General features: G+C 42.6%; 1 protein-coding gene across 1 annotated transcript in view; it reads right to left on the reverse strand.

Annotated features, from left to right (window-relative positions):
• The window catches only part of LOC132866441 (complement C3-like), a 70,707-nt gene that overhangs the window by 9,030 nt on the left and 36,773 nt on the right, over positions 1-24,904 (reverse strand). Inside the window, exons 24-36 of the mRNA XM_060899201.1 lie at positions 21,539-21,742; positions 14,102-14,177; positions 13,855-14,014; positions 13,643-13,738; positions 13,383-13,533; positions 13,128-13,291; positions 10,140-10,298; positions 9,485-9,544; positions 5,376-5,466; positions 5,225-5,273; positions 5,017-5,107; positions 4,800-4,889; positions 4,609-4,714 (exon numbers count right to left, since the gene is read on the reverse strand). Of these exons, the coding sequence (XP_060755184.1) occupies positions 4,609-4,714; positions 4,800-4,889; positions 5,017-5,107; positions 5,225-5,273; positions 5,376-5,466; positions 9,485-9,544; positions 10,140-10,298; positions 13,128-13,291; positions 13,383-13,533; positions 13,643-13,738; positions 13,855-14,014; positions 14,102-14,177; positions 21,539-21,742 (1,497 nt within the window). The remainder of the gene's footprint in view (positions 1-4,608; positions 4,715-4,799; positions 4,890-5,016; positions 5,108-5,224; positions 5,274-5,375; positions 5,467-9,484; positions 9,545-10,139; positions 10,299-13,127; positions 13,292-13,382; positions 13,534-13,642; positions 13,739-13,854; positions 14,015-14,101; positions 14,178-21,538; positions 21,743-24,904) is intronic.

Consider the following 24,904-nt stretch of genomic DNA (forward strand, 5'->3'; position numbering starts at 1 on the left):
TGCCCGGTGGTGTCGTGGTGGCTGTGCAGGTGATGTGAGACATACCCTCACACCTTTTGGTGGGATTGTGTGCCACTATCCCACTGGAATTACATCCTGAGCCTATTTTGGTGGACTTTTTTTTGTTTAATTGTAAAACGACCTTGGGAGAAAGGTGCTATATAATAATAATAATAATAATAATAATAATAATAATAAGCAGCTAGAGATAATGAGATAATAATAATAATAATAATAATAAAAATAATAATAATAATAATAATAATAATAATAATTGTTATTATTATTATTATTGCCCTGTGATGACCTGGCGACTTGTCCAGGGTCTACCCCGCCTTTCGCCCATAGTCAGCTGGGATACAGTAGGCTCCAGCTTGCCTGCGACCCTGTAGAACAGGATAAAGTGGCTACAGATAATGAGATGAGATGAGATTATTATTATTATGACACATCTTGTGGGGTGTTCCCGGTATGCAGTGGTTAGTACCTACCAAAAGTTGTCAAGGAAAGACAACCAGTGAACCAGTGACAGGGTCATGGGTGTCAAAGGCTCATTGATTTGCATGGGGCCTGAAGGCTAGCTCATATGGTCCAATCTCACAGAACAGCTACTGTAGTACAAACTGCTCAAAATGTTAATACTGACACCTTTCTGTTTTATCCAGCATTAACTTTTTCAGCAGTTTAAATCAGCCTTAAGAGTGTGGATGATCATGGAGACATGAGTGAAAGAGGCGTAATGACTGGATTACAGTTTATTCAGGATCCTAATGGCCTGCAGGTAGAAACTGTTCTTCAGCTTGCTGGTTCTGGATTAAATACTGCTGTTCCAGTCTAGAAAACAGTACATATGCTGTGTGGTTGTACTATAAAGCTAGGAGTTTGTTGCCAGTGATGAGCTCAGCTGCTCTCATGACTTTCTTGAGGGTCTTGCAGTCGAGCAGGGAGCAGCTGCCTAAAATAAACAGGAGAAGCAGCTTTGGGACCAAAAGGTCACTGGTTTAATTCCCTGGACTAGCAGGAACACCTGAAGTACCCTTGAGCAAGGCACCTATCCCCCTACTGCTCCCCAGGTACGTCAGACAAGAGTGTCTGCTAAATGCCTGTAATGTAATGCACCCATTCACCCAAGCCGAAGTTGGTCAGGTTGGGGGGACTTCTTGCTCCTCTGTAGGAAATAGCGTTGCTGGTGTCTTTGTGTGAAGGGACAAGGTCACATTGTCAGTCAAGTGCACACCGAGGAACTTGACACTATTCACTTTTTCCACAACAGACTCACTGATATATAAGGGGGCATAAGCATCCCCTTGCAGCCTACTAGCCCTTGCCCCTTAGTTTTCCTGATATTGAGGCAGAAGTTACTGTTGTTGCTCTGACCTCATTCCTGTAGGCTCTCTCCTCTCCATCAATGATGAGGCTTAGGATGATGATGATAATAATAATAATAATAATTCAATTTATATCGCGGGCGGCACGGTGGTGTAGTGGTTAGCGCTGTCGCCTCACAGCAAGAAGGTCCGGGTTCAAGCCCCGTGGCCGGCGAGGGCCTTTCTGTGCAGAGTTTGCATGTTCTCCCCGTGTCCGCGTGGGTTTCCTCCGGGTGCTCCGGTTTCCCCCACAGTCCAAAGACATGCAGGTTAGGTTAACTGGTGACTCTAAATTGACCGTAGGTGTGAATGTGAGTGTGAATGGTTGTCTGTGTCTATGTGTCAGCCCTGTGATGACTTGTCCAGGGTGTACCCCGCCTTTCGCCCATAGTCAGCTGGGATAGGTTCCAGCTTGCCTGCAACCCTGTAGAACAGGATAAAGCGGCTAGAGATAATGAGATGAGATGAATTTATATCACACCTTTCTCAAAACCCAAGGTCACTTTACAATTATAGGCAAAAAAAAGGTCCACCAAATAGAGGTCAGGATGTCATTCCAGTGGCGTAGCAGCCAGTCCCACCAAAAGGCGCACGAAAACAAGTCCCACACCTCCAACACAGCCGCCGTGATGCCACCAGCAACATCGCTTGGAACACCACGCCATGGATCCACAAAGCGAGCACAGAAGCACCACCACGCAGAGCGCTGGTATGTCCCAAACCGCCTGCACAGCCGCCGCAACACCACTGAGCAACATCGCTCGGAACATCACGCCAAGCACTAAAGCACAGAGTGCTGGACAACCACGATGTTAAAATGAGCAATGAGCTCACTGCAGTCCATAGCTAGGAGCACAGGCATCACCCACGGCGAACCAAGGCCTGGAGGGAACCGACGCCCAAAACTGGGTCCGGAGCTACACCACAACTGGCAGACAAAGCACTCAAACATCAAACTACACAAACACACACAAAAAAGAAAAAATGAAAATAAAAAAGGAGGGAAAATAAAATAAAAAAGCTCCGATGAGAAGCGACATCCAGAATGCGCATGACGTACTCTCAACCGGAAACGGAAAAAAAAAGATGGATGATAGTGTCATCAGCAAACCTGAAAATTATATTGGAGCTGAGCTACAGGGAAGCCATGGCCTAATGGTTAGAGAAGAGCTTTGGGACCAAAAGGCCACCAATTCCCTGGACCAGCAGGAATGGCTGAAGTGCCCTTGAGCAAGGCACCTAATACCCAACCGCTCCCCAGGCTGCTCTGGGTAGGCTGTACATCACTCTGGATAAGAGCGTCTGCTAAATGCCTGTAATGTAATATAATGCTTGGCAACACAGTTGTGAGTGAACAAAGAGTACAGGAGGGGGCCACTCAAAGCACTTCATGACTGTAGAGGTCAGAGCCACAGGGTGGTAGTCATTCAGACATAAACCATTCCATATGTGTTTGAGGTCAGATCCTTGATGGATCGACTCTGTTGCCTCTCTTTGCAGTCTTGATGGCCCTCTGGAGATGGTACCCGTTTCTGTATGCCATCAGGTCTCTGGAGTTTGAGCTCTAAGTTTGGCCCTGACATCAACATTAACCCAGGGTTTTTGGTCCAGGAAGGATTTGAGACACATTTTGGAACAATGTTGTCAGTGGAGATACTGATGTAATTGGTGGCAGAGTTTGTGTTCACATTAATCTATGTGCTACATTCTAGAAAATCTGGGATTTAATCCCATTGGAATATAATCCAAGCGTTAAGTTTGTCTATTTTTTTTAACCAGCACCTGGAAATCGGCATATAGAATACTAGGAAGAGGCGGATGGAAGCACCTTTTCTGAGTTCTGTACAGAAGCCCAGCATGTCTGTGAAGGTTCTCAGTCATCCAGGTCATCGTAAAATGTAGGTGCTAAAGAAGGCGACTGGACTTGCTTGAAATCCTTGAAGACGTTGATGGCAGAGAGAGCCAACGACTCACAGATCACCCTAAGAATCCTCTAGGCTGCTAACACCATTCACACCTAGCCTCCAGTGACCCTAACAACCTACAGGATGACTGAGGTGGGGTTTACATTAGACCGTATCAGCGGATCATCAGATTAACGTTTTTAAAAACGATTAGCGTGCACACAACACCAATACACGATTCGCGTGCACACAGCAACACCAATACACGGATACGTAAGTTGAAATGTGTTCTCCTCACCGGCTCGGCTCCGCAGGCATCCTGCGCTCCAAATCACTCCGGCCTGAACAGCGAGTGCCCTCTGGAGGGTGCGCACTCCCCGGCCCTGCGCAGCTCACAGAGCGCGCGAGTGAAGCGCACGAGCAGTGATTTGGGACTGAGCCGCTGTGTGTGTGATCCCAGTGCATGTCGGGCATGCGCGTCACTTACCACTTGCAAGTGGAAGGATGGCAAGCCTAAAGACAATCATAACTACACAATGGGCAGTATTTGCATCAGTATTTGCAGTATTTTCATACTTTTATACTCTTTAATGAAAGGTGATACAAGGCGGAAGTCCGCGCCGTTTTTCAGCAGTCGCGTAACATGACCAACGCCAGCGAATCAGGAAGGTGGATGTCACAGTGACGTTGTCCAATGACGACGCCAGCTAGAGCTCAGCACAGCGTATCCGCGTATCTCAATGTTTACACAGCACCGGATCACATACGAACTGGATTGAATACGTGGGCCCTGGCGGATTCCCGTTTCCTGGCGTTTCCCAGCGTTTTAATGTAAACGGACAGTGCATCCGCGAAGAAAACGAGACAGATACGGTCTAATGTAAACATGGCCTGAGAGGGTCAACGACCCATGTAACCTCAACAACTTTCCTTAGGGTCCACTAGAAGATAAATACCTGGAACTCCCCACTAGTCAGACAGAACTGAAGAAGCCCAGCATGTCTCCGTCTTTTGCCCCTTCTTCCTACTACACAAATGTGAGTGTTAACAAAGAGGCAGATGCTTGGCAAAGGGTGCCACTTGAACTTATGTTTGAATCGCTCTCAAAGTCCATTTTCAAGTGATGATCTGATGTCTGTTAGTATTTGGTGATCATATTTTATGACTGAGGGAAAGACTTTGATAAAAAGATTTAGAAATAAAATAAGAAAACACAAAATGCTGTTGAGTTTGCCCAGAGCTCGTACCAGTGCAGCTGTCTTGCGGGGCACCAGAACCAGAAGTAATTTTGTGTGCGTGTGTGTGTGTGTGTGTGTGTGTGTGTGTACACTGTTTACCTGGAGAGTAGTACTCGTATACACTGACAGCAGCAGGCTGAAGCAAAGCTACTTTGGTGATCTTGTGCACTCTGAAAACAATTCTGTCTGGCACAGTGTGTGATACCTGACAAGAGAGCAAATCAGCTTCAACAGAGCAGCTTTAACCACATTTTAATACTTCGAATATGGGGAAAAAACTTGAAATGTACCTTATCTAAATAAATGATGAGGGAGCCTCGTTCTGAAAGCTGCTTATCTAGCTCAAACTTCTGTATGTATTTGTCCCTTCCACTGGTTAGCTGAGATTATGAGTGTTAAAAAAAAGTGTCAGACATTGCCTTTTGTGAAACCATTTCAATTGCTTATTGTACAGAAATTGTCACAATGCCAGAACTTTCTGCAAGCATCTGCCAGGATTCTGCTTACATCTGTAAGATCACTTTCATCCACCACAAATCCTGTCAGCAAGCTGATATCCAAAATAGTCATGGTGGCATCTCTTTCTGGATCCTTAAATCTGGATTGATGGATTAAAATGTAATGCTTTAATAACAAAATGTAATTAAGAATCAACATTCAAAATAAACTAATGAATGTGTAACTCTACATGCCCTTTATTTTGCAATATACTTACAGAACGTCAATGATGAGCTCGTAACTTGCTTCAGCATTGTCATATGACACTGAGAAATAAATATAGAAACAAAAATAGTTTGTTTTTGGCACCACAAATGGAAATAGAGTTGAATGCAGGAAGTAAAAAAATGAGGCATGGTGAATCTTACCCTGTTGTTCTCTTCTCAACTCGACAGTAAGATCATACTTTGTGCAGTCGCTCTCCTTTTCTATGGGTTTAGCATAATAATATGTCACTACCTATAAAAAAGAGGAATTATTAAATAAAATAGAAAGTGCATTCTCTGAAGATAATTTCAAGGATTGCATTGTGGTGATGCAGCAGACCGTTAACTCAACTATTGAATGACAGATGGATGAACGGCAAGACAAAGATGAGTGCGGATCAGACGTGATATCATGTATGTGATGGGATGAGAATATGAAGTTTGGTGGATGTGTGGTGAAGTGCTACTGAGAAAAACTCCATTTGAATGGGGCAAAAAATGAACGGAAGTGTATGGAGAGAAAGGGATGTGTGAAAACAAAGGAAAAGATGAGTGCAGGTCTCAGATGAGGGGATGGATATGTGCGAGAACTTGGCCTGAGGCATCATGTGATGAGTGCAGGTGATAACTGATTTCATGTATGTGTTGGGGGAGTTGGCCTGAGGTATCACATGAAGTTTGGTGGGTCTCTGATGAAGTGTGTCTGAATAGGACGAATTGATTTGTGAGCCCCATTCATTTTCTACGGGAAAAAAAAACAACAACAGAAAAATAACACGAATGAGAGAACGTGTGCAACTATCCAAAAGCTGTATATAAGCACACCATTCCCGATCATACCACACGGTTTGAAGTTGGTTTTGGGTCTCATCTCATCTCATTATCCCTAGCCGCTTTATCCTGTTCTACAGGGTCGCAGGCAAGCTGGAGCCTATCCCAGCTGACTATGGGCGAAAGGCGGGGTACACCCTGGACAAGTCGCCAGGTCATCACAGGGCTGACACATAGACACAGACAACCATTCACATTCACACCTACGGTCAATTTAGAGTCACCAGTTAACCTAACCTGCATGTCTTTGGACTGTGGGGGAAACCGGAGCACCCGGAGGAAACCCACGCGGACATGGGGAGAACATGCAAACTCTGCACAGAAAGGCCCTCGCTGACCACGGGGCTCGAACCCGGACCTTCTTGCTGTGAGGCGACAGCGCTAACCACTACACCACCGTGCCGCCCTAGTCCAAAAATGTGACAAAATAATAATAACAACAAGATCAATGGTGAGCTACGGCTCACTTATGTATCCCCCCCCACTCTCGCTTATATCAGAAAGTAAGCAATCGAAGGAATAGGACACTTATTCTGAATGTTGACTTCAACAAATATTAACCCTAAAACAAGTAAGTAAAGAGCAGTGTCTCTCCCCAGGGATTTCAAATAGCATCCTGGTAAACTGTCATTTTGAAATTGCATTTTGCTTCTTGAAATAGCATCAAAATCCACCCTATATGTTTCGTAAATACACTCAGTCGGTAAACAGGAAGTCAATGTGGGACAGATCTGAAAGTGGTATACATGGTATCGGGGGCGTCAGAAGTATTTTTAATGCGGGGGGGCACACTTGCGGGGGGTCTGGGGGTTCTCCCTCAGAAAATTTTTAATTAATTAGATGCCATTTCCTGCATTCTGGTGTACTTTTAACAGGTTGTTCAACACCTAATTTTATCTACAAAAGTCACTTAATTCAATGAATATTTTAGAGACTCAACAATACGTCCTTATTCAACTAGTCCATATATTCATCAGCCTGTTTTTAAACCCACTGCTCTGCCAAAGATAATGAGATAAATGTGACACAATTTATCACCAACAATGACTTTATGGGTGCATTTTACTTTTTATTTTGTGTTTTCTTTTTTATTTAGTTTTAGATGTAACACAACATGCCACTGGGCCAAGCAATAGTGACACTCAACTGTATGTTTAAAAATAAGAATATTCATAATTTCACACAATGAACAGGCATGACATGGCATCATGCAAACTTCATAACACAAAATCACACTGTGTCAAGCAAAGGTGACATAAAAAATAACTTCACACAATGAACAGGTGCAATTTTGTCAACCTACATGCAATGGTGGTCCTACAGTAACATTTACAGATCAGTATAACAAATAGATTTATAGATAGAACTCCTTCTTACATTGGTGCCACCACAGTTTCTACCACTTCAACTTTTATCCCCCTTTCCTTCACAACCCACCTGGAATAACATCCATCTCTCTCCATCGCTATTTTTTTTTTCGTTTCCGGTTGAGAGTACGTTGTGCGCATTCTGGCTGCCGCTTCTCACCGGAGCTTTTCTGTTTTATTTTATTTTTTTCTATTTTTTTCTGTGTGTTTGTGTAGTTTGATGTTTGTTTGAGTGTTTTCTCCACCGGTTGTGGTGTAGCTCCGGACCTAGTTTTGGGCGTCGGTTCCCTCCAGGCCTTGGTTCGCTGTGGGTGATGCCTGCGCTCCCAGCTATGGACTGCAGTGAGCTCGTTGCTCAATTTACATCATGGTTGTCCAGCGCTCTGTGCTTTAATGCTTGGCGTGATGTTCCGAGCGATGTTGCTCGGTGGTGTCGCGGTGGCTGTGCAGGCAGTTTGGGACACACCAGCGCTCTGCGTGGCAGAGCTTCTCTGCTCGCTTTGTGGGTCCATGGCGTGGTGTTCGAGCGATGCTGCTGACGGCGTCGCAGCGGCAGTGCTGGAGATGTGGGACTTGTTTTCGTGCGCCTTTTGGTGGGACTGTGGCTGCAACACCACGGGAATTGCATCCTGACCCCTACTTGGTGGACTTTTTACTTTTTATTTTTTATTTATTTTTTATTATTTATTTATTTTTTCTTTTTCTTTCTTTGTCTATTATTGTAAAGCATCCTTGGGTTTCTTGAAAGGCGCTATATAAATTTAACTTGTTATTATTATTATTATTATTATTATTATTATTATTATTATTATTATTATCGCTTTCCTTTCTACTGTTCCTTCCCCATACACTGATTTCCCATGTTACTTTCCAGAAAACTGGCAAAGACCAGACAAAACAAGTTCTTCAAATCACAACAGGGAGTCAATAAATATTATCAGAGCAGACTGGACCTCATTCTTGGCATTACAGTAAAGTCGGCCTACTGGGTTTGAATTAAATGATAGCTAACATTAAGCTAGCTGATACATCTCCTAACATTGACTAGCCAGCTAACTGCACTAACATATCCATTGGGACAAAAAAACCCTGTCCTGTGCGGAAATTCTGACTGACTTTCCACTTCTTTGTAAAGAATGTCCTTATGTCCATTGTGTCTGGGGAGGAGCAAATTCTGCAAACAATTCATCATCAACCAAGAATACCCCATTAGGCTAAGCTTATTTCATTGTTTAGTTGAACATTAATTTAATGCGGCCTGGGGTTAATTTTGAGGGCATATAACAAAAGAATAAGGTTTTAGCAAAAGCTAGACATTGTGAGGTGGCAATGGGCTGACGCCACCTCCTCCACTCTCGAGCAGCTGCACCAAAATGTCTCTGCTCGCACTAAGATTCACTCGCGTGCGCTGAGTTGTTGTAGGTAATGCCCAGAAAACCTGGAGTGGATTTTCAGTGGGATGTGTATTCTCTTATCAATCAAGTGGAATGGATTCTTTCACAAAACAATAGAAACGGCGCTGGGTGAACTAATATTTTATGTTAAATGTGGGGGGGTCCAAACGAAGAATTATGAAATGTGAGGGGGACACGCCCCCTTCACATTCAATGGTGGCGACACCTATGCATGGTATAGAACCCCAAGCTGAAGCTCGGTGCCAAGTATCAAGCAGTTGTGATTTGTTGTTGTTGAGAAAAGTGTTATGAAAATTTTGTAAATCCACGCTATATGTTTCGTAAATACATTCAGTCAGTAAACAGGAAGTCGATGTGCGACAGACCTGAAAATGGTATACACAGTGTAAAATCCCAAGCTGAAATTTGGTACCAAGTACCAAGTGGCTATGATTTGTGGTTGCTGAGAAAAAGGGTGTTTCAGATGGACAGAGATACGGATGAATGGACAGAGGTATACCCCCTCCTTCGGAGTGGCGATATAATAATAATAATAATAATAATAATAATAATAAGCACAAAACTAAAGAAGATCAATCAGTAGTGTTGTGCATTTTACAATCACTACCTACACATACAAAACAAAGGACCTTCTACTGTAGTATCCATAAATACTCACTTTAAGAACTCCAGCACCGGGTCCCTTAGCAGTAACATTAAACTCTTGCCTGAGTTGAACCTGTAAAAGTCCAAGCACAGAAATCTTTGATTCAGTCTTCATCTTTCCACGATAAAGGACAGAAATCTTAAAGCTGCTGAATGTAAGATGTTGGAATTTTGCCCTCTCTGGGAGAAAAAAGCTATCATGAGCGGCAGGTGGAAGAACATTTTGTAACGTAAGCTAGGAGACTAATACACATTCAAGGAGGATTCAGCACATTGTGTACACTAAATAAGATGCCTCAGTGGCATCGACATTATTGGTACTGACAATCCTTAATACGGAAGCATGTGGTTTGAGATATGGATTTCACTGAGAGGTGTATATTTTCAAGGTTTCTGCAATATTACCGAGGTTTCTATGACTGATCTGATCAACATGAATATCACAGTCATATCACAGAGTATCCTTAGCAAGAGCTAATCTTTTAATTAGCATGCTAACATTAGACAGTGAATGCTAGCTAACATTAGCATCAGCAAAGAATAATAATAATTAAAAAAAAAGCTAAGCTAAAAAAATTCTAGCTTTAAATCCGTGTTTTCCAAGATACACTTCTCTTTGATCTGCTCAATAAAACAATAGCATAATAAACAGAAAGTCTGAAATGAACCTTGTCTGAGCGTGTGAGATGTGCATTGTTCTTGTTGAAAACCCATCTGACTGGGCGACTTCGTCCACTCACGCTCAATTCCACATCCAAGTCTGTATTTTGACGATCCCTTACTTGTTTATAGTAGTCAGCCACTGCTTGGAACACAATGATGGTTGCCTAGTTGACACATAAAAGCAGAGCTGTACAATCTCAGACTGAGAGAACTTTTTGTCATCTCTTTTGACCAAAGTGATTCAATCAACTGAACCAAATTTATTTAGATTTAGAAAGAAAACAAAATGGATGTTGGTATATTAAATGTATTTAAAAATATATATTTTTACACTTTGCAGTATTCTGAAGATGTCAATTGTTAATTGCACTTTCTACAGCCATGTGACAGATCCTGACAGGAAATATAGAGCGCTGCTTTAAAGCTAGAAGGCCTTTTGATTTCATAAAATCAGAGAAATTCAGTTCCCTCTGAAATGTGCTCATTGTGATGTATGTTTCTTTCTGTAATATCTCACAACATATCAGGCCATTCTGTTGCTGGGAAGTTATTTAATTTGAGGGGATTCAAGCAAATAATGTGCATGAAATCGCTCGCTTGGCGCAGTCAAGCAGACAGAGGAAGTCCGTGTGCGCATGCGCAGGTTTACCTTCTTCTTCTTCTTTTGGGTTTTACGGCAGCTGGCATCCACAGTGTTGCATTACTGCCATCTACAGGTTTACCTTTGAGCGTACACTGACAGTTCCATCATTCTGTCACTAAATGAACAGCTGATCACACCGAGGTGCTCGCTGACCACTAATATTTATTAGTTTGGTCCTGCGTTTCCTTTCCTTCGTATATAACATAACGTCTTTTCTTCTCGCTTTCTTTCTGTTACTGTAGTCAGTCTTTCACATTCATTCGCACACTCATGTCCTCCATTTTTCTCTCCTGTTTCAAATTTGTATCCCACAGTGCCTTGCGTGAACAGAGAAAGCCCACCACGTGATGCATGACATAGTATCTTGAATTGGGTCATGGTGAAGCAGGAAAAAATAGCAGAGAAGTTAGGGCCACATGACCCTAAATTCATTAATTGTTCTATTAAAAAAAACTAATTAAATTGGAAGTCTGTGATTCGAATTCAGTAGCTTTTGGTCCACTAAACAAAATTGGGTGTCAGGGAAAATTCTTTTTATGACCTACACTTGAAAAATCTGAAAGGCAGTCTAGCATTAAAGCAGCTTCAGCCATACCTGTCAACCCTCCCGTTTTTCCCGGGAAACTCCCTTATTTTGACTTATTTCCCGCTGTCCTCCCATTTTTTTTTATTTTCCTGAAAATATCCCGTATTTTCACATTATATAAAAGTCCCGTATTTTCACAATATAAAAAAGTCAGTAGGTCCAGAATTCATGACGGGCCTCTGACAGGAGTTTACAGCAGGAAGTAGGGCCATGAATTCACGTCCCCGCCCTCTCCAGTACAGCAGGTGGCAGTCTAGTAATTACACATTGATTTTAATTGCATGTCTATGAAGAAGACTGTCAGAACCATAGTGCTAGTCTGACCAAGGTCACTGCTCGGAACTTCTCACAAAACTAAAAGATGGTCGTAATTCTTTCCTCAGGGAGCGAGTTTCAGTAGACGGCGAGACTAGAGACATGAATAAAGAAAGGAGCGAGGCAAAACCAAAAAAGGTGTATTGCCGCTACTTGCCCAAATGGCAGGACGAATTTAATTTTGTGAAGAAAAGTCAGTTCGATTACCACGCATTTTGTGTGTTATGCCGTTGTGACTTTAGTGTGCGCCATGGCGGGAGGACCGACATTACACAGCATCAAAAATCGGCAAAACACCAGAGGGCTAAAGAAAGCATTAAAAACACCTCAGGCATCAGTAATTACATAACTACGTCCGGAGGCGAGGCTGAACAAGTGATTAGGTCTGAGGTGAAGATGGCGATGCTAATAGCTAAGAAAAACATTAGCCTCTCTTTCTTTGATGATTTCAACAAGTGCGTGGCTGGAATGTTCCCAGACTCTTCCATCGCAAAGAAATTTTCCATGGGGAAAACGAAAGCCTCCCAAATAATCAAAGGTAAGCTACACATGTTTACATTAAGTATGTCCTGGCTAAGACCTCATAAATAGCCTAGTGTAAACTAATTGGTGTATTAACTGTTAAATGAGATTTACTGTATTTGTTCTCAAATAAATGAAATGACTCAACTCATCCCTTTGTCTGACCTTTCTTATTTTAACATAAGATACGTATTTTAGCCTTTAATTTGGGAAATAACTGGTACCACTGAAAGCAAATAAAAATAAATCTCATCTCATTATCTCTAGCCGCTTTATCCTTCTACAAGGTCGCAGGCAAGCTGGAGCCTATCCCAGCTGACTACGGGCAAAAGGCAGGGTACACCCTGGACAAGTCGCCAGGTCATCACAGGGCTGACACATAGACACAGACAACCATTCACACTCACATTCACACCTACGGTCAATTTAGAGTCACCAGTTAACCTAACCTGCATGTCTTTGGACTGTGGGGGAAACCGGAGCACCCGGAGGAAACCCACGCGGACACGGGGAGAACATGCAAACTCCACACAGAAAGGCCCTCGCCGGCCACGGGGCTCGAACCCAGGACCTTCTTGCTGTGAGGCGACAGCGCTAACCACTACACCACCGTGCCGCCCATAAAAATAAATGTATAGTTTATTCACAAATGCACTCTATAAACCATAAGCATATTGAGTTTGGGTCTTGGCTATCACCAACATGCACCAGAGTACAGGAAATCACAAATACTAGATAGAAAATTGCCCCCCATTCAACTACACACCCACTTTTGGTGAAGGGTATGACTTTCCGAAATTTTCCCTTATTTTGAGTTAAAAATCTGGGAAATATCCCTTTTTTTTCAGACCTCAAAGTTGACAGGTATGGCTTCAGCATATTCAATAAATTTACGAAAAGTATGAAAGAAAAATCTATTCGACCTACCTGAGTGGTGCCATAACCCCCATATGGACTACTCTGCCTATTGAGCCAATTAACAGCTTTCCCTGCTGCATTAAAATCCTTTACTTTTACCAGAGCCAGCAATGCATATGCTGTTGCCTCCAGGGAGAAGTAATTTCCTCCAGCAACTTGCCAGAAAGCACCATCTGCACACAAGATATAGAATGAAATTTAAACATGATTCCTAAAGGAATTTTAATTCCTAATTTAATTAATATGGAATTAAAAGTTCCTGACCTCCAGAGGAAAACTGCAGCAGGCGGTTTTTGTTAAGCTTGTCAGCATTGGCCAAGGCATAGGAAGTTATGGCAACCGCATATGGATTGGTCAAAAATGGGAGTCTATGTTCCAAATATTCAGTGGCCTTCTTAGAAGCCTCTGGAAGACTCTAAATAACAGAAAGGATGAGCAGAATTATGCAAAAACTGGTCTACACATTTGATCATTTTGGCCTATTGCATATGCAGATATATCGTGTGACATTTAAATTGACATACTCCAACTAAGTTGGCACAGAGATGGCGTCCTTCTTGCAGAGCAATCAAGACAAATGCTGTCAGAGAGGCATCAGCATCTTTTCCTCGTACATCACCCTGAAACCGCACAGAAAACTCTTTACATGGACACCAGATTTCACAGAAATACTAGATCTGAGGTTTCTTGTTGATGTCAATGATTTCAACAGAAAAGAAATCTAAGCTCAACTTACAACCATCTCTGCATGAACCACTGGGGCACTTTCTTTAAATTGGCCATCTGGCAGCTGTGAATTCAGAATCAACCACTTGATGGAGTCACAGAGAACATCTTCCTGGATGGTAATGAGGTCACTGGCTATGGCAAACACTTTGGCTACATATGCTGTCAGCCTTTACAACACAGAAGACAAGCCATCAAAATTAGTGACCAATGATTGAATGTTTTGTAAGAATTGATCAATTACTTAAAACTTTTACCATGTGCTGCTTGGTCTGTTTATCCATGCAGCATAGGAACCATCAGGTTTACGGAATGTAAGTTGACGGTCACGTCCTAAGAGAGGGAGAGAATTTTCTTCATCTTACCATTTCACATAGGGGATTCTTTTGCATCTACAAACACCAAGCCATACTGTAACTAATTAATTTCTTGTTTAAAAACAAAAACAAAAATAACGTTCTCCCATTTTATTATCAGATGCACAAAACTCTCTTAAATTAATGGGGTCTCTACTTTAGAAGATCTAAGCTGTGGGTCTAGAAAATACTGACTTTCTGGGTAGAGAGACTCTGAACACCAGAAAGATTATTTTCTTCTTCTTTAGTGTTCTGCTTGATGGCAGGTCCAGCTCTGACATCTATCAGAGTTTCTAGGGAACATTACAGTGGTCATTTCCTTCTACTGGATTATTTATAGGTTTTCTCCTCTCAGCTATTCACACCTATGGGCAATTTACAGTAGCCAGTTAACCTAACCTCATGTCAAGTCAAGTCAAGTTTATTTGTATAGCGCTTTTAACAATAAACATTGTCGCAAAGCAGCTTTACAGAATTTGAATGACTTAAAATATGAGCTAATTTTTATCCCTAATCTATCCCCAATGAGCAAGCCTGTGGTGATGGTGGCAAGGAGAAATTCCCTCAGACGACATGAGGAAGAAACCTCGAGAGGAACCAGACTCAAAAGGGAACCCATCCTCATTTGGGCAACAACAGACAACATGACTATAACATTAACAGTCCTAACATAAAGTCAGCTTCATTGATGCTATAAACCCCCCACCGATGGAAACCTGAGTGCAAAACTGTTCACGACAACCACAGTCCCAAAGTCAGCAAGTCAACTCCTCAAGTCAGCAAGTCAACTGCAGTCCTCAAGTCAGCAAGTCAACTGCAGTCCTCAAGTCAGCAAGTCAACTGCAGTCCTCAAGTCACAAAAGCACCACTGCAAGAGTCCAGAGCATCCTCCAAGCATGACCCCCAACTGTCCACATGGGGCCACCCTCCACAGGAGCAATGCGATGAGACTCCAACCAGACACAGGGCACCAGGATGGATCAGGCAAGTCTGAGGAGCAGAAGAGATCAGCATCTCGATCCTGGGACTGACATGTAACTCAGAGGGACAGATTTTTTTTGGGGGGAGAGAGAGAGAGAGAGAGAAAACACAGGTTGTTAGTTATGCCCAATGGACATCCAAGATGGCGCCACAGATGGCTGCCACGGGACTTTGCTCTCTCGTACTTTCTATGTTTTTGTGTAATTGTTGTGTTAATTCTTCTCTGTGCTACACGGAATGCTGCGCTGAGGTTTTTTTTTAATGCCTACACATTCTGGTCCTGATAGGAGCGAAATGTGTGGGTGCTTTTTCCTCTCATCTCTCATTTCTCAGCCTCTCCCTTCCTGACAAGCCTCTCTCCTGCTTTGCTTCTGTGGACTCATCTTGTCTGAGAGACCCTTCCTGCACTGTTCTCCGAATCAAAATTATGGATTTGATCAACTGGTCACTTCACGCAATTGACACAAATCTTCTCGACGAGAAGTCTGGGTTCAGGGGAACCTGCCTGTCCTGCCGGAACATTTGCAGCCGGATACACCATGGATGCCTGGGAGAAGTGGCGTGTGGTGTGCTTGGCGATTCTTTCTGTGGAGGACATTGAGGATATTTACCTATTCGGAACCATGATCACAGGATTTTTGATGATTGGACTTGGCATTACCCTGGTGTATCGAGGAAATCAGATAACGGTGGCAGGTGTTCAAAGCCCCACAAAGCTGCCCGACATGTTTGAGGCGGTGGGCAGAGCTGTCGGCACTCAGACTGTGGCTGTTCAGAACTTGAGTCGCAACATTGATAACATCATGGAGAAGTTGATGGCTTTGCAGAGAGAAATGGATCATTTTGGTGGCCAGAATGGACAAGCGGGTTAGGTGAAAAAGGACACGTCTACCCATCTTAAGTCTAAACAAATTCCAATCTTATCTTGGCTCTCCCAGCCAGCACTGCCTTCAAGACCGTCACTGTAGAAACATGATTCTCCCCCTGGAGTTCACTGCAGTGAGACTCTCTCTGTGTGTGTCCTTTTTTTCTATGCTTTCTTTCTGTCTGTACCATGAAAGCTAAGTTGAACCAGAGTCAAATTCCTCATGTGTGTAACATACCTGGCAATAAAGTGCTTCTGATTCTGATTCCAATGTCACCTGAATAAGTAGGAACAGTATACATATATATACTGTGCGTTTACATGCACATCCAAATCGAGCTACTGTTGGTAATCAGGCTAAGGGTCCCAGCAGGGGTGCCAGAGAAATCCAATCCTACATGCACACAAGGAAATCGAGCTATTGTGTGAGGTACATTGTGCACCCGAGCCACAGGTGGCGCTACACGACCCATCGTGTTGGTACACTTCCGGTTGTCATCATGAAGAAGAGCTATTCAAGAGTATAAACAAAGTTATCAGTTCCATGTTCACAAGAAGAATGACGACGAGGACAGCAACATCGAGAGAGAGAAGATGGACAACAACGAATGTAGTACTGTTGTCATGCCGACCAAGGCTGTTGTGTTTTCCGCTTGTGGTCTCGTCACTTGTCACTTCCGGAAGGGGCAGTGCTGAAGTAAGTAGCTCGACTACGTAGCTCGATAGGGTTTACATACACTAAGTAGCTCAGCTACAATCGCATAATCTAGGTCGCGTAGCTCGATTATGAGAAATCCAGTTCGGTTCGATTTCAGCCAAGCTAAGGTGTTTCCATGGCATTTAGAACTTCGATTTCAGTCGAGCTACGGCAGAAATTCTATTTTCTCTATGTGCATCTAAATGCACTGACTGAGTACAAGCAGGGACTCCGGCAACTAACTATGACAGCATAACTCAAGGGGGAGAGCCAGAAGGTAACACAGGCATGAGGGAGCCCCAGGACATAAAGCAGCCAGCCACTACACCGTCAACGAACTCAAGTGAGCAAGCAAGTGGGGGACTGACAGCATCCATTCATCCCAGTTTACCAAAACACTCTATGTCTGAGGACCCTCCAGATCTACTCCTTTACCTCATAAACACCATTAACAAAAGGCTTGACTAAACAGATATGTTTTCAGCTGAGACTTAAACACTGAGACTGTGTCTGATTCCTGAACACTACTTGGAAGGCTGTTCCATAACTGTGGGGCTTTGTAAGAAAAGGCTCTGCCCCCTGATGTAGCCTTCACTATACGAGGTACCAGAAGATAGCCTGCACCTTTTGATCTAAGTAGGCGTGGCGGGTCATAGAGGACCAGAAGTTCACTGAGGTACTGTGGTACGAGACCGTTCAGTGCTTTAAAGGTCAATAGTAGTATTTTATAATCAATATGAAATTTGATTGGGAGCCAATGCAGTGTGGATAAGACAGGGGTGATGGGGTCATATTTTCTAGTTCTCGTAAGGACTCTTGCTGCTGCATTTTGAACTAACTGGAGCTTGTTTATGCACTTATTGGAATATCCAGACAGTAAGGCATTACAATAATCCAACCTGGAGGTAACGAAAGCATGAACTAGTTTTTCCACATCATGTAGTAACATTACATTTCTTATCTTAGCAATATTTCTGAGATGAAAGAAAGCTATCTGGGTAATGTTATCAATGTGAGTTTCAAATGAAAGACTGGGGTCAATAATCACTCCGAGGTCTTTTACTGCTGCATGTGAAGAAACAGAAAGGCCATCCAGAGTTACTGTGTAATCAGAAAACTTGCTTCTAGCTGTATGTGGTCCTAGTACAAGTACTTCAGTCTTGTCAGAGTTAAGCAGAAGGAAATTACAGTTTTTTTCAATTGCTTACACACAAAACCTTTATATATTACACTATTTCTAAACTCTGTCACTCAAACTTCACAACTCCACCTCAAATCAGCAAAACCATAAACTAATTCTCAGCCTTGACACAGTTTTCAATTTAGCTATTCACTTTCTGCAAATTAATACACACAATTCTCTACCTAACACATGAAAATCTAACAGGAAGTAACTTGAGTTCCTATTTCAAACACAACCAATCAAAATGCCACACTTATTCATCAGTGCCTCAGACTATGTCCTCATATGTGCAAACAATAATTGCTTTAATGAACACCAACCAATCACTGCCTGTCATAGGCCTATAAATAGGGTAAAGGTCAAGTTATCAGTCTTGAACAATGGATAACAACAATGCAGAGAGAGCCAGGGGAGTCAGAGGAAGGCACAGAGGACAACGAGGAGTTCGGGTTCGTGGAGGACGCTTTGGAAGGGGAGCAGGAAGAGGACAAGGACAAGGATGAGTTGAAGGAGGAAGGGATGAAGAACCAAGAAGAATAGTCTCTGATGAGATTAGGGCTACTCTGATTGATCACGTGATCAATCATGGGTTGACCATGAGAGAGGCTGGACTCAGAGTCCAGCCCAACTTGAGTCGATTTACAGTGGCGGCCATAATTCGAACTTTTCGAAATGAGAACAGGTATGCAACAATCAACAGTACTGTAATGTACATGTACATGTAATAGCCATTCCTGCATAGCTGTAAAATACATGTATATTATTGTAGCTCCAAGCATCCATTTTACTGCACTACACTGTATGAATGGTCACAGGGCAGTACAACCTTGACTTTATACAGCACTCTTACAGTACTACTGTATTTCTGAATTTTCTAGAGTGGAAAGACAACAGCATCATGGAGGACGAGGTTGTATATTTTCATAAGAGCAGGAGACCGCAATTGTGAATATGGTTTTGGCAAATAGTGCCATTAGAATCTGTGAGATTCAAAATCATATTTTGGAAGACATCACCATATTCAACAATATTGATGCTGTTAGTCTATCTACGATACATTGGGTCCTCCAGAGGAATCAGATACAGATGAAGCAGCTGTACAGGGTCCCATTTGAAAGGAACTGTGACAGTCAAGAACCTGCGGTGCGACTATGTGGAGGTATGTACATAGCACTGCCAGTACAGTACATCAGACTTTCACCTGCTGAGACAGACTATTGTATTGTGCGTATCCTAATCTATTCTTTTGTCCAATACAGATAATTTTGGAGATGGATGCCCACCCCATCCTCCATGAATACATGCATGTGGATGAGGTGGGATTCAACCTCACAAAGTCAAGACAGAGGGGGAGAAACATCATTGGACAGAGGGCAATTGTCAATGTCCCAGGTCAACATGGAGGAAATGTCACCTTGTGTGCCGCCATAACACAGAATGGTGTCCTGCACCACCATGTAACACTTGGCCCCTATAAAACTGGTCATATCTGAACATTTCTGGACAATATTCATGATATTCTTGCTCCAAAGGAAGAGAATTCAGAACAGGCAAGATTTGTGGTTATATGGGATAATGTCAGTTTTCATTGCTCCCAGCTGGTCCAAAATTGATGTGTCAACCATCCCCATTTTTCTGTTGTCAACCTGCCTCCATATTCACCATTTCTTAACCCGATCGAAGAATTCTTCTCAACATGGCATTGGAAAGTGTATGATCATCGTCCCTATGCCCGCCTTACACTTCTTCAGGCAATAGAGGAAGCATGTGGTGACACTGATGTTGCTTCTATCCAAGGTTGGATACGCCACACAAGATGATTCTTTCCTCGATGTTTGGCAAGAGAAAATATAGCATGTGATGTTGATGAAATATTGTGGCCAGACCCAGCCCGGAGGAGAGCTTGATCCTAAATACACACCCAACTTGCTCTCCCCATCAACAAACACACACACAAACACACACACTTTTTCATACATGTCTATTTTTTGGTTGCTGTATCACCATATGTGGTGGTTGGTGTACTTTGGTTTCTTTTTTTCTTATATGCTGTACAATACTGCATTCACAACAGCAACCGATTTATTCAAACAATTTAATATTTTTGGTTCCAATATTGCTTGTGTTGACTTCTATTTGCATAATACTGTATTTTCATTCTTGTATAGCAATATATAAAAAAACAAAAACAAAAGAGCTTTAGGTTTAGAACAACAGTGTTTAAATGATATACACACGTATGTGATACTGTGGGAAATGTGTTTATGATGTGAGACAAATGCTTGCTTTTGAGGTGTGTTTAGAATATTCTGAATACTGTGTTTCATTTCGCAGGAGATAGGGCGCTTTTTGCATTTCGTGTGAGCAATAGTTGGATTTGTGTGTAAAGTTTTGAGAAAAAGACACACAGCTTTGAAAATGTGTGTAAGCAGTTGAAAATAACTGTAATAAGCATCCAGTGTCTAATGTCCTTTACATATTCCTCAATTCTATTAAGCTGGTGTCTCTCATCAGGTTTTGCAGAAACATACAACTGTGTGTCATCAGCATAACAGTGGAAACTAATGCAATGTTTAAAAATATCACCCAGTGGTAACATACATAAAGCACAAAGACAACCTGTGGGTTGTCTTTGGGAAACCTGGACAAAACTCATGCAGACACGGGAAGAACATGCAAACTCCATACAGAAAAGTCATGTTGACTGTGAGGTTCAAACCTGGAACCTTCTTGCCATGAGGGAACAGTGCTAACTACTGCACCACTGTGCCATCCCGCTAAGCACAGCAGGTAGCATTAATGCCTCACAGCTTCAGGATCGACTATGACAGTGACAAGGATAAAGTACTGAATGTAATTTTCTAAAAGCTTATGGTCACCTCATTGTCCTTTCAGATGCACATTCAGATGCCAAAGTGAATTTTACAACTGAGATATATTTCTGGGCTGGGTGGCATGGTGATGTAGTGGTTAGCACTGTTGCCTCACAGCAAGAAGGTTCTGGGTTCACAGCTCATGGCTGATGGGGGCCTTTCTACATGGAGAATTCTCCCTGTGTCTGTGTGGGTTTCCTCCAGGTGCTCCAGTTTCCCCCACAGTTCAAAGACATGCAGAGTAGGTAAAATACCCGGCCAGTGGGGTTGTACAAGCTAGTGCATACTTAGCGCCGATCCCGAGCCCGGACAGATTGAGGAGGGTCATGTCAGAAAGGACATCTGGTGAAAAACCTATGCACAACAGATCTGCTGTGGTGGCCTTTAATGGGAGCAGCTAGAAGAAAATATATTCCTGGGACAAATTTTGCAGAGCAGGACTGGAGCAGAAAGACATTCATGGAAGCAAATGGCACACGAGATACCTCCAGTTTCTCCATGAGATTTTTGATAGTACTTTGTTCAAACAGTTTTTATCTCATGATTTTTCCAGCTTGCTGCTCTGGTTGGCTGCAGCTCTGGTTAAAATTTACACCACATGATAGCTCATGAAACATGGCTGATGAGAAAAGCTTGATAAGCAAACTGGCTCTTTACTTAGTGTTATACTTTACAACTGGCACATTTGTGTCCTTACAAATCATTCTAAATTTGATGTGTTGGGGAAGAATATTTTCACCTGTCAAAATGTGCTTGATGGCCTCATCACGTCGGTGCACACCAACTCCCTCCCACTGGTTGGTGGCATCTAGGTAGTGTGTGGCAATAAGGGGTAGTGTCATATAGATCATGTTTTGCTCTCCACAGCCACTGGGCTGTACGATCAGACGTCCCATGAAGTTTCCACTGATAGCCTGCTCGATTGTCTGGCTCACCTCCTGACCTGAAGGGAAATATACGAAGAGTTAGATGGTTGTTCGGATGAATAAGCTGAAGCTGATGCAGCTAACACTATTGTTATTCATGGTGCAGACAACATTACTATGTATTAGGACATACTCACACTAGGAATTAATGCCTTGTAACACTTCTGACAGTGATTGTCCCCTTCCCCACTCCCCTACAGGGCTGCACTCATATTGTACATTCATGTTCCGGTCCGAAGTGCACTTATGTCATCACAATGCAGCTTTACTCGATGACTACACTTTGCATTCCTCAATAAGGTGAGAACCAGACCCGTTATGAACCCTAATATTCTCCCATGAATTGAATAGTGCACACTATAGCATTCAGGTTTCGTGTGGTTAGTGAACACACCGTGTACAAGCCCAAATGAACCACGCCCGAGTGCACCTCTTCCAAGCAGGCTAAGTAAACCACACCTGAGCACAGTATACAGCGATCATACTAATCAAATGAACCGGACTTTAGGGGTCAAATGCACCATAATACGGATCACCTGGTGTGAGTTCACCCTTATACTATCTACCTAATGTCTTACAAGGAAAGAGGGAAAAATACAAAAGTATCCAATTACAAAATCATCATCGGAGGTGGACTATGAGCATTTCCAACCCTGGGGTCATCATAAACTAGCTAAACAGCTGCATAGAAAAGGTAGCAGAAAGGAGAAGAGAATGGTGTTATGGAGAATGTACAATTAATGTCTACTCGCATACTAAGTGCCAGTATGGATCTTAAGTTAGTATTATCTTAAAAAAATTTAAAGCATAAGACTAGCAAAAAACATCAGCATGCTGGTGACTTAATTGTGTTCGCTACGGTGAGACTGTACCATTACCAAGAATCCCTGGTCAAACCCCATCATAATTGCCCAGCCTCATCTCAGCTTCTTAGGCAAATTGCCCATTGCCCCCTGCTGTAGTGCTTTACAAGGCTAATCAATTAACCACACACATAATATTTCTAGCATGCACATTGCCCAAACTGGTCTAACGTGGGTACAGGACTAAAATATCCTCTGCTCTTCACGTGGCCCTGACACATCTGCACAAGAAAGACCTTGACATGAGAATGCTGATCACGGGCTTGAGCTTGATTTTAAAGACCATCTGACTAACGTTTCTTCAAGTAGTCAGAATTGTCAGCTGAACTTCCAGTACTACTATCCTGAGCACTTATTCTTCACAGGACTGTGTGCTCAGCTGGTTGCTTTTTACACTGTTGGATTCTTAAAGTCAGAAGGTGTCACTGTACACTCAGAGCGCCACTGTGGAGACAAGATCACCAGTATCTGCTGATATACCATGATACAGTACAACTGTGATTCTTAAGGCAACAATTCAGTGTTTGTCAATGCAGTGTTTGTCAGTTTTTGTATCTGCTATCATGTGATGTGATATGCTTCATTTTAGATATGCTATTAGTTTATGATTATTGTGTCAGTCCAGTTCAGCGATTGCCTTTTAAATCTACGAAACAATCTAAATCATCCAAGTGGTAAGTGTCACGGTAACACCAAAGGGTGCAGAACTACACTACCCACTAGCCCCAGAATATCACGTCTCACTAATATCTCACTCTCACTTGTCTTGTTATACTCACTATCCCCCCCCCCCCCCCCCATATCTGCAGATCATGCTTATGGTTCTTGTTTTCACAGTTTTGTTTGTTTTGTTTCTACTTCACATAATAATCTAGAAGGAGCCCTATGATGATCTGGCGACTTGTCCAGGGTGTATCCTGCCTCTCGCCCATAGTCAGCTGGGATAGGCTCCATCTTGCATCTTGCCCGTGACCGTGTACAGGATAAACGTTTACAGGTAATGGATGGATGGACAATAATCTAGAAGGGCACTCAGTAGAGTGGATACCTCCAGGCCACATATTTGGATTTGCATCAAAATCTAAGCAATTGTTCCTTGACCCATGGATCACCTTTCCTTCAAATTTCATCAAAATCCATTCACTACTTTTTGATTTACATTGGGAACAAACAAATGAACAAACAAACAAACAAACAGAGGTGAAACCATAACCTCCTCCAGCAAAGTTGGCAAAGGTAATTATCTGCACTTGCATCTGCCTCCATCCATCTCCATTCCCTGACAGTAAGCAGTAGAATCTGTTTAAAAAAAAATATTTGGCTCATAAAATTCATTCAACTATCAGTGAGATTGCACCATGGACTATGTAGTGGGACTTGACAAAAAAAAAAAGTTGTTGTTTTTTTTTCCTGGATGTTAAACCTACTTCTCTGCCAGCCAACTACGAATACAAATAGCTCAGACATCCCTGTAACACCTTCTTAGAGCTATAACTTTCTGATTCCTGGAAAAAAATGGTACTGCAAGAGTTTGTCCATGACTGCCAAGCTTCATAGCAATTTTTTTTTTTGCATCTATTCCCCTATATACAGTATGAGTTTATGACTGGGATCAGGGCCGGTTCTGCCCTAATCTGGACCCGGGTGCAACATCGCGCAACAAAAAAAAAACACACACACACACACACACACACACACACACACACACACACCCCAGTCTAAATCAGGACAACCATCACATAACTATAACTATAAACATTTTATATCAACTATTTTAACTAAATGGGCTATAATAAATAAGCCTGCAGCCATGGCGGGCTGCCTTAAAAAGTAACCATTCAATGACACAACTGACAGCTTGCGCAGCCACGGCGGGCTGCCTTAAAAAGTAACCATCCCTGTGTCCTCGATTTCTTCTGTTCGTCTACTAAGCCAAGAAGTATATACTCGTTTTGCATTTTCTGCTTCCTTTTTTGTATTTTCGACCCTGCGTTTATTTTCTTTCCTTTTCTGAAAACCCGATTTGTGTCCAGTCCAGACATTTTGTTCTGCTACCAACGAACTAACTCGTCAGGTCTCGTCTCTCGAGCCCGCGATGATTCCCGTGGGAAGGGCAACAATTGATACATTTTTACAAACAACCAATAAACAGCCAATAGGGAGGTTACAACGTTCAGGCTCTCCTTTGCTCAGAGACACTCAGTAATGCACTTATTCAGGAACAGAGAGAACTCTTTATTTTTTATTTTATCTTATTTTTTGGGGCCCCTCTCCACACCAGTCCCGGGTGCAAATGCTACCGTTGCTACCCCTCCA

Source organism: Neoarius graeffei, chromosome 18 (assembly GCF_027579695.1).
Source record: "Neoarius graeffei isolate fNeoGra1 chromosome 18, fNeoGra1.pri, whole genome shotgun sequence".
Taxonomy (NCBI): Eukaryota; Metazoa; Chordata; class Actinopteri; order Siluriformes; family Ariidae; genus Neoarius; species Neoarius graeffei.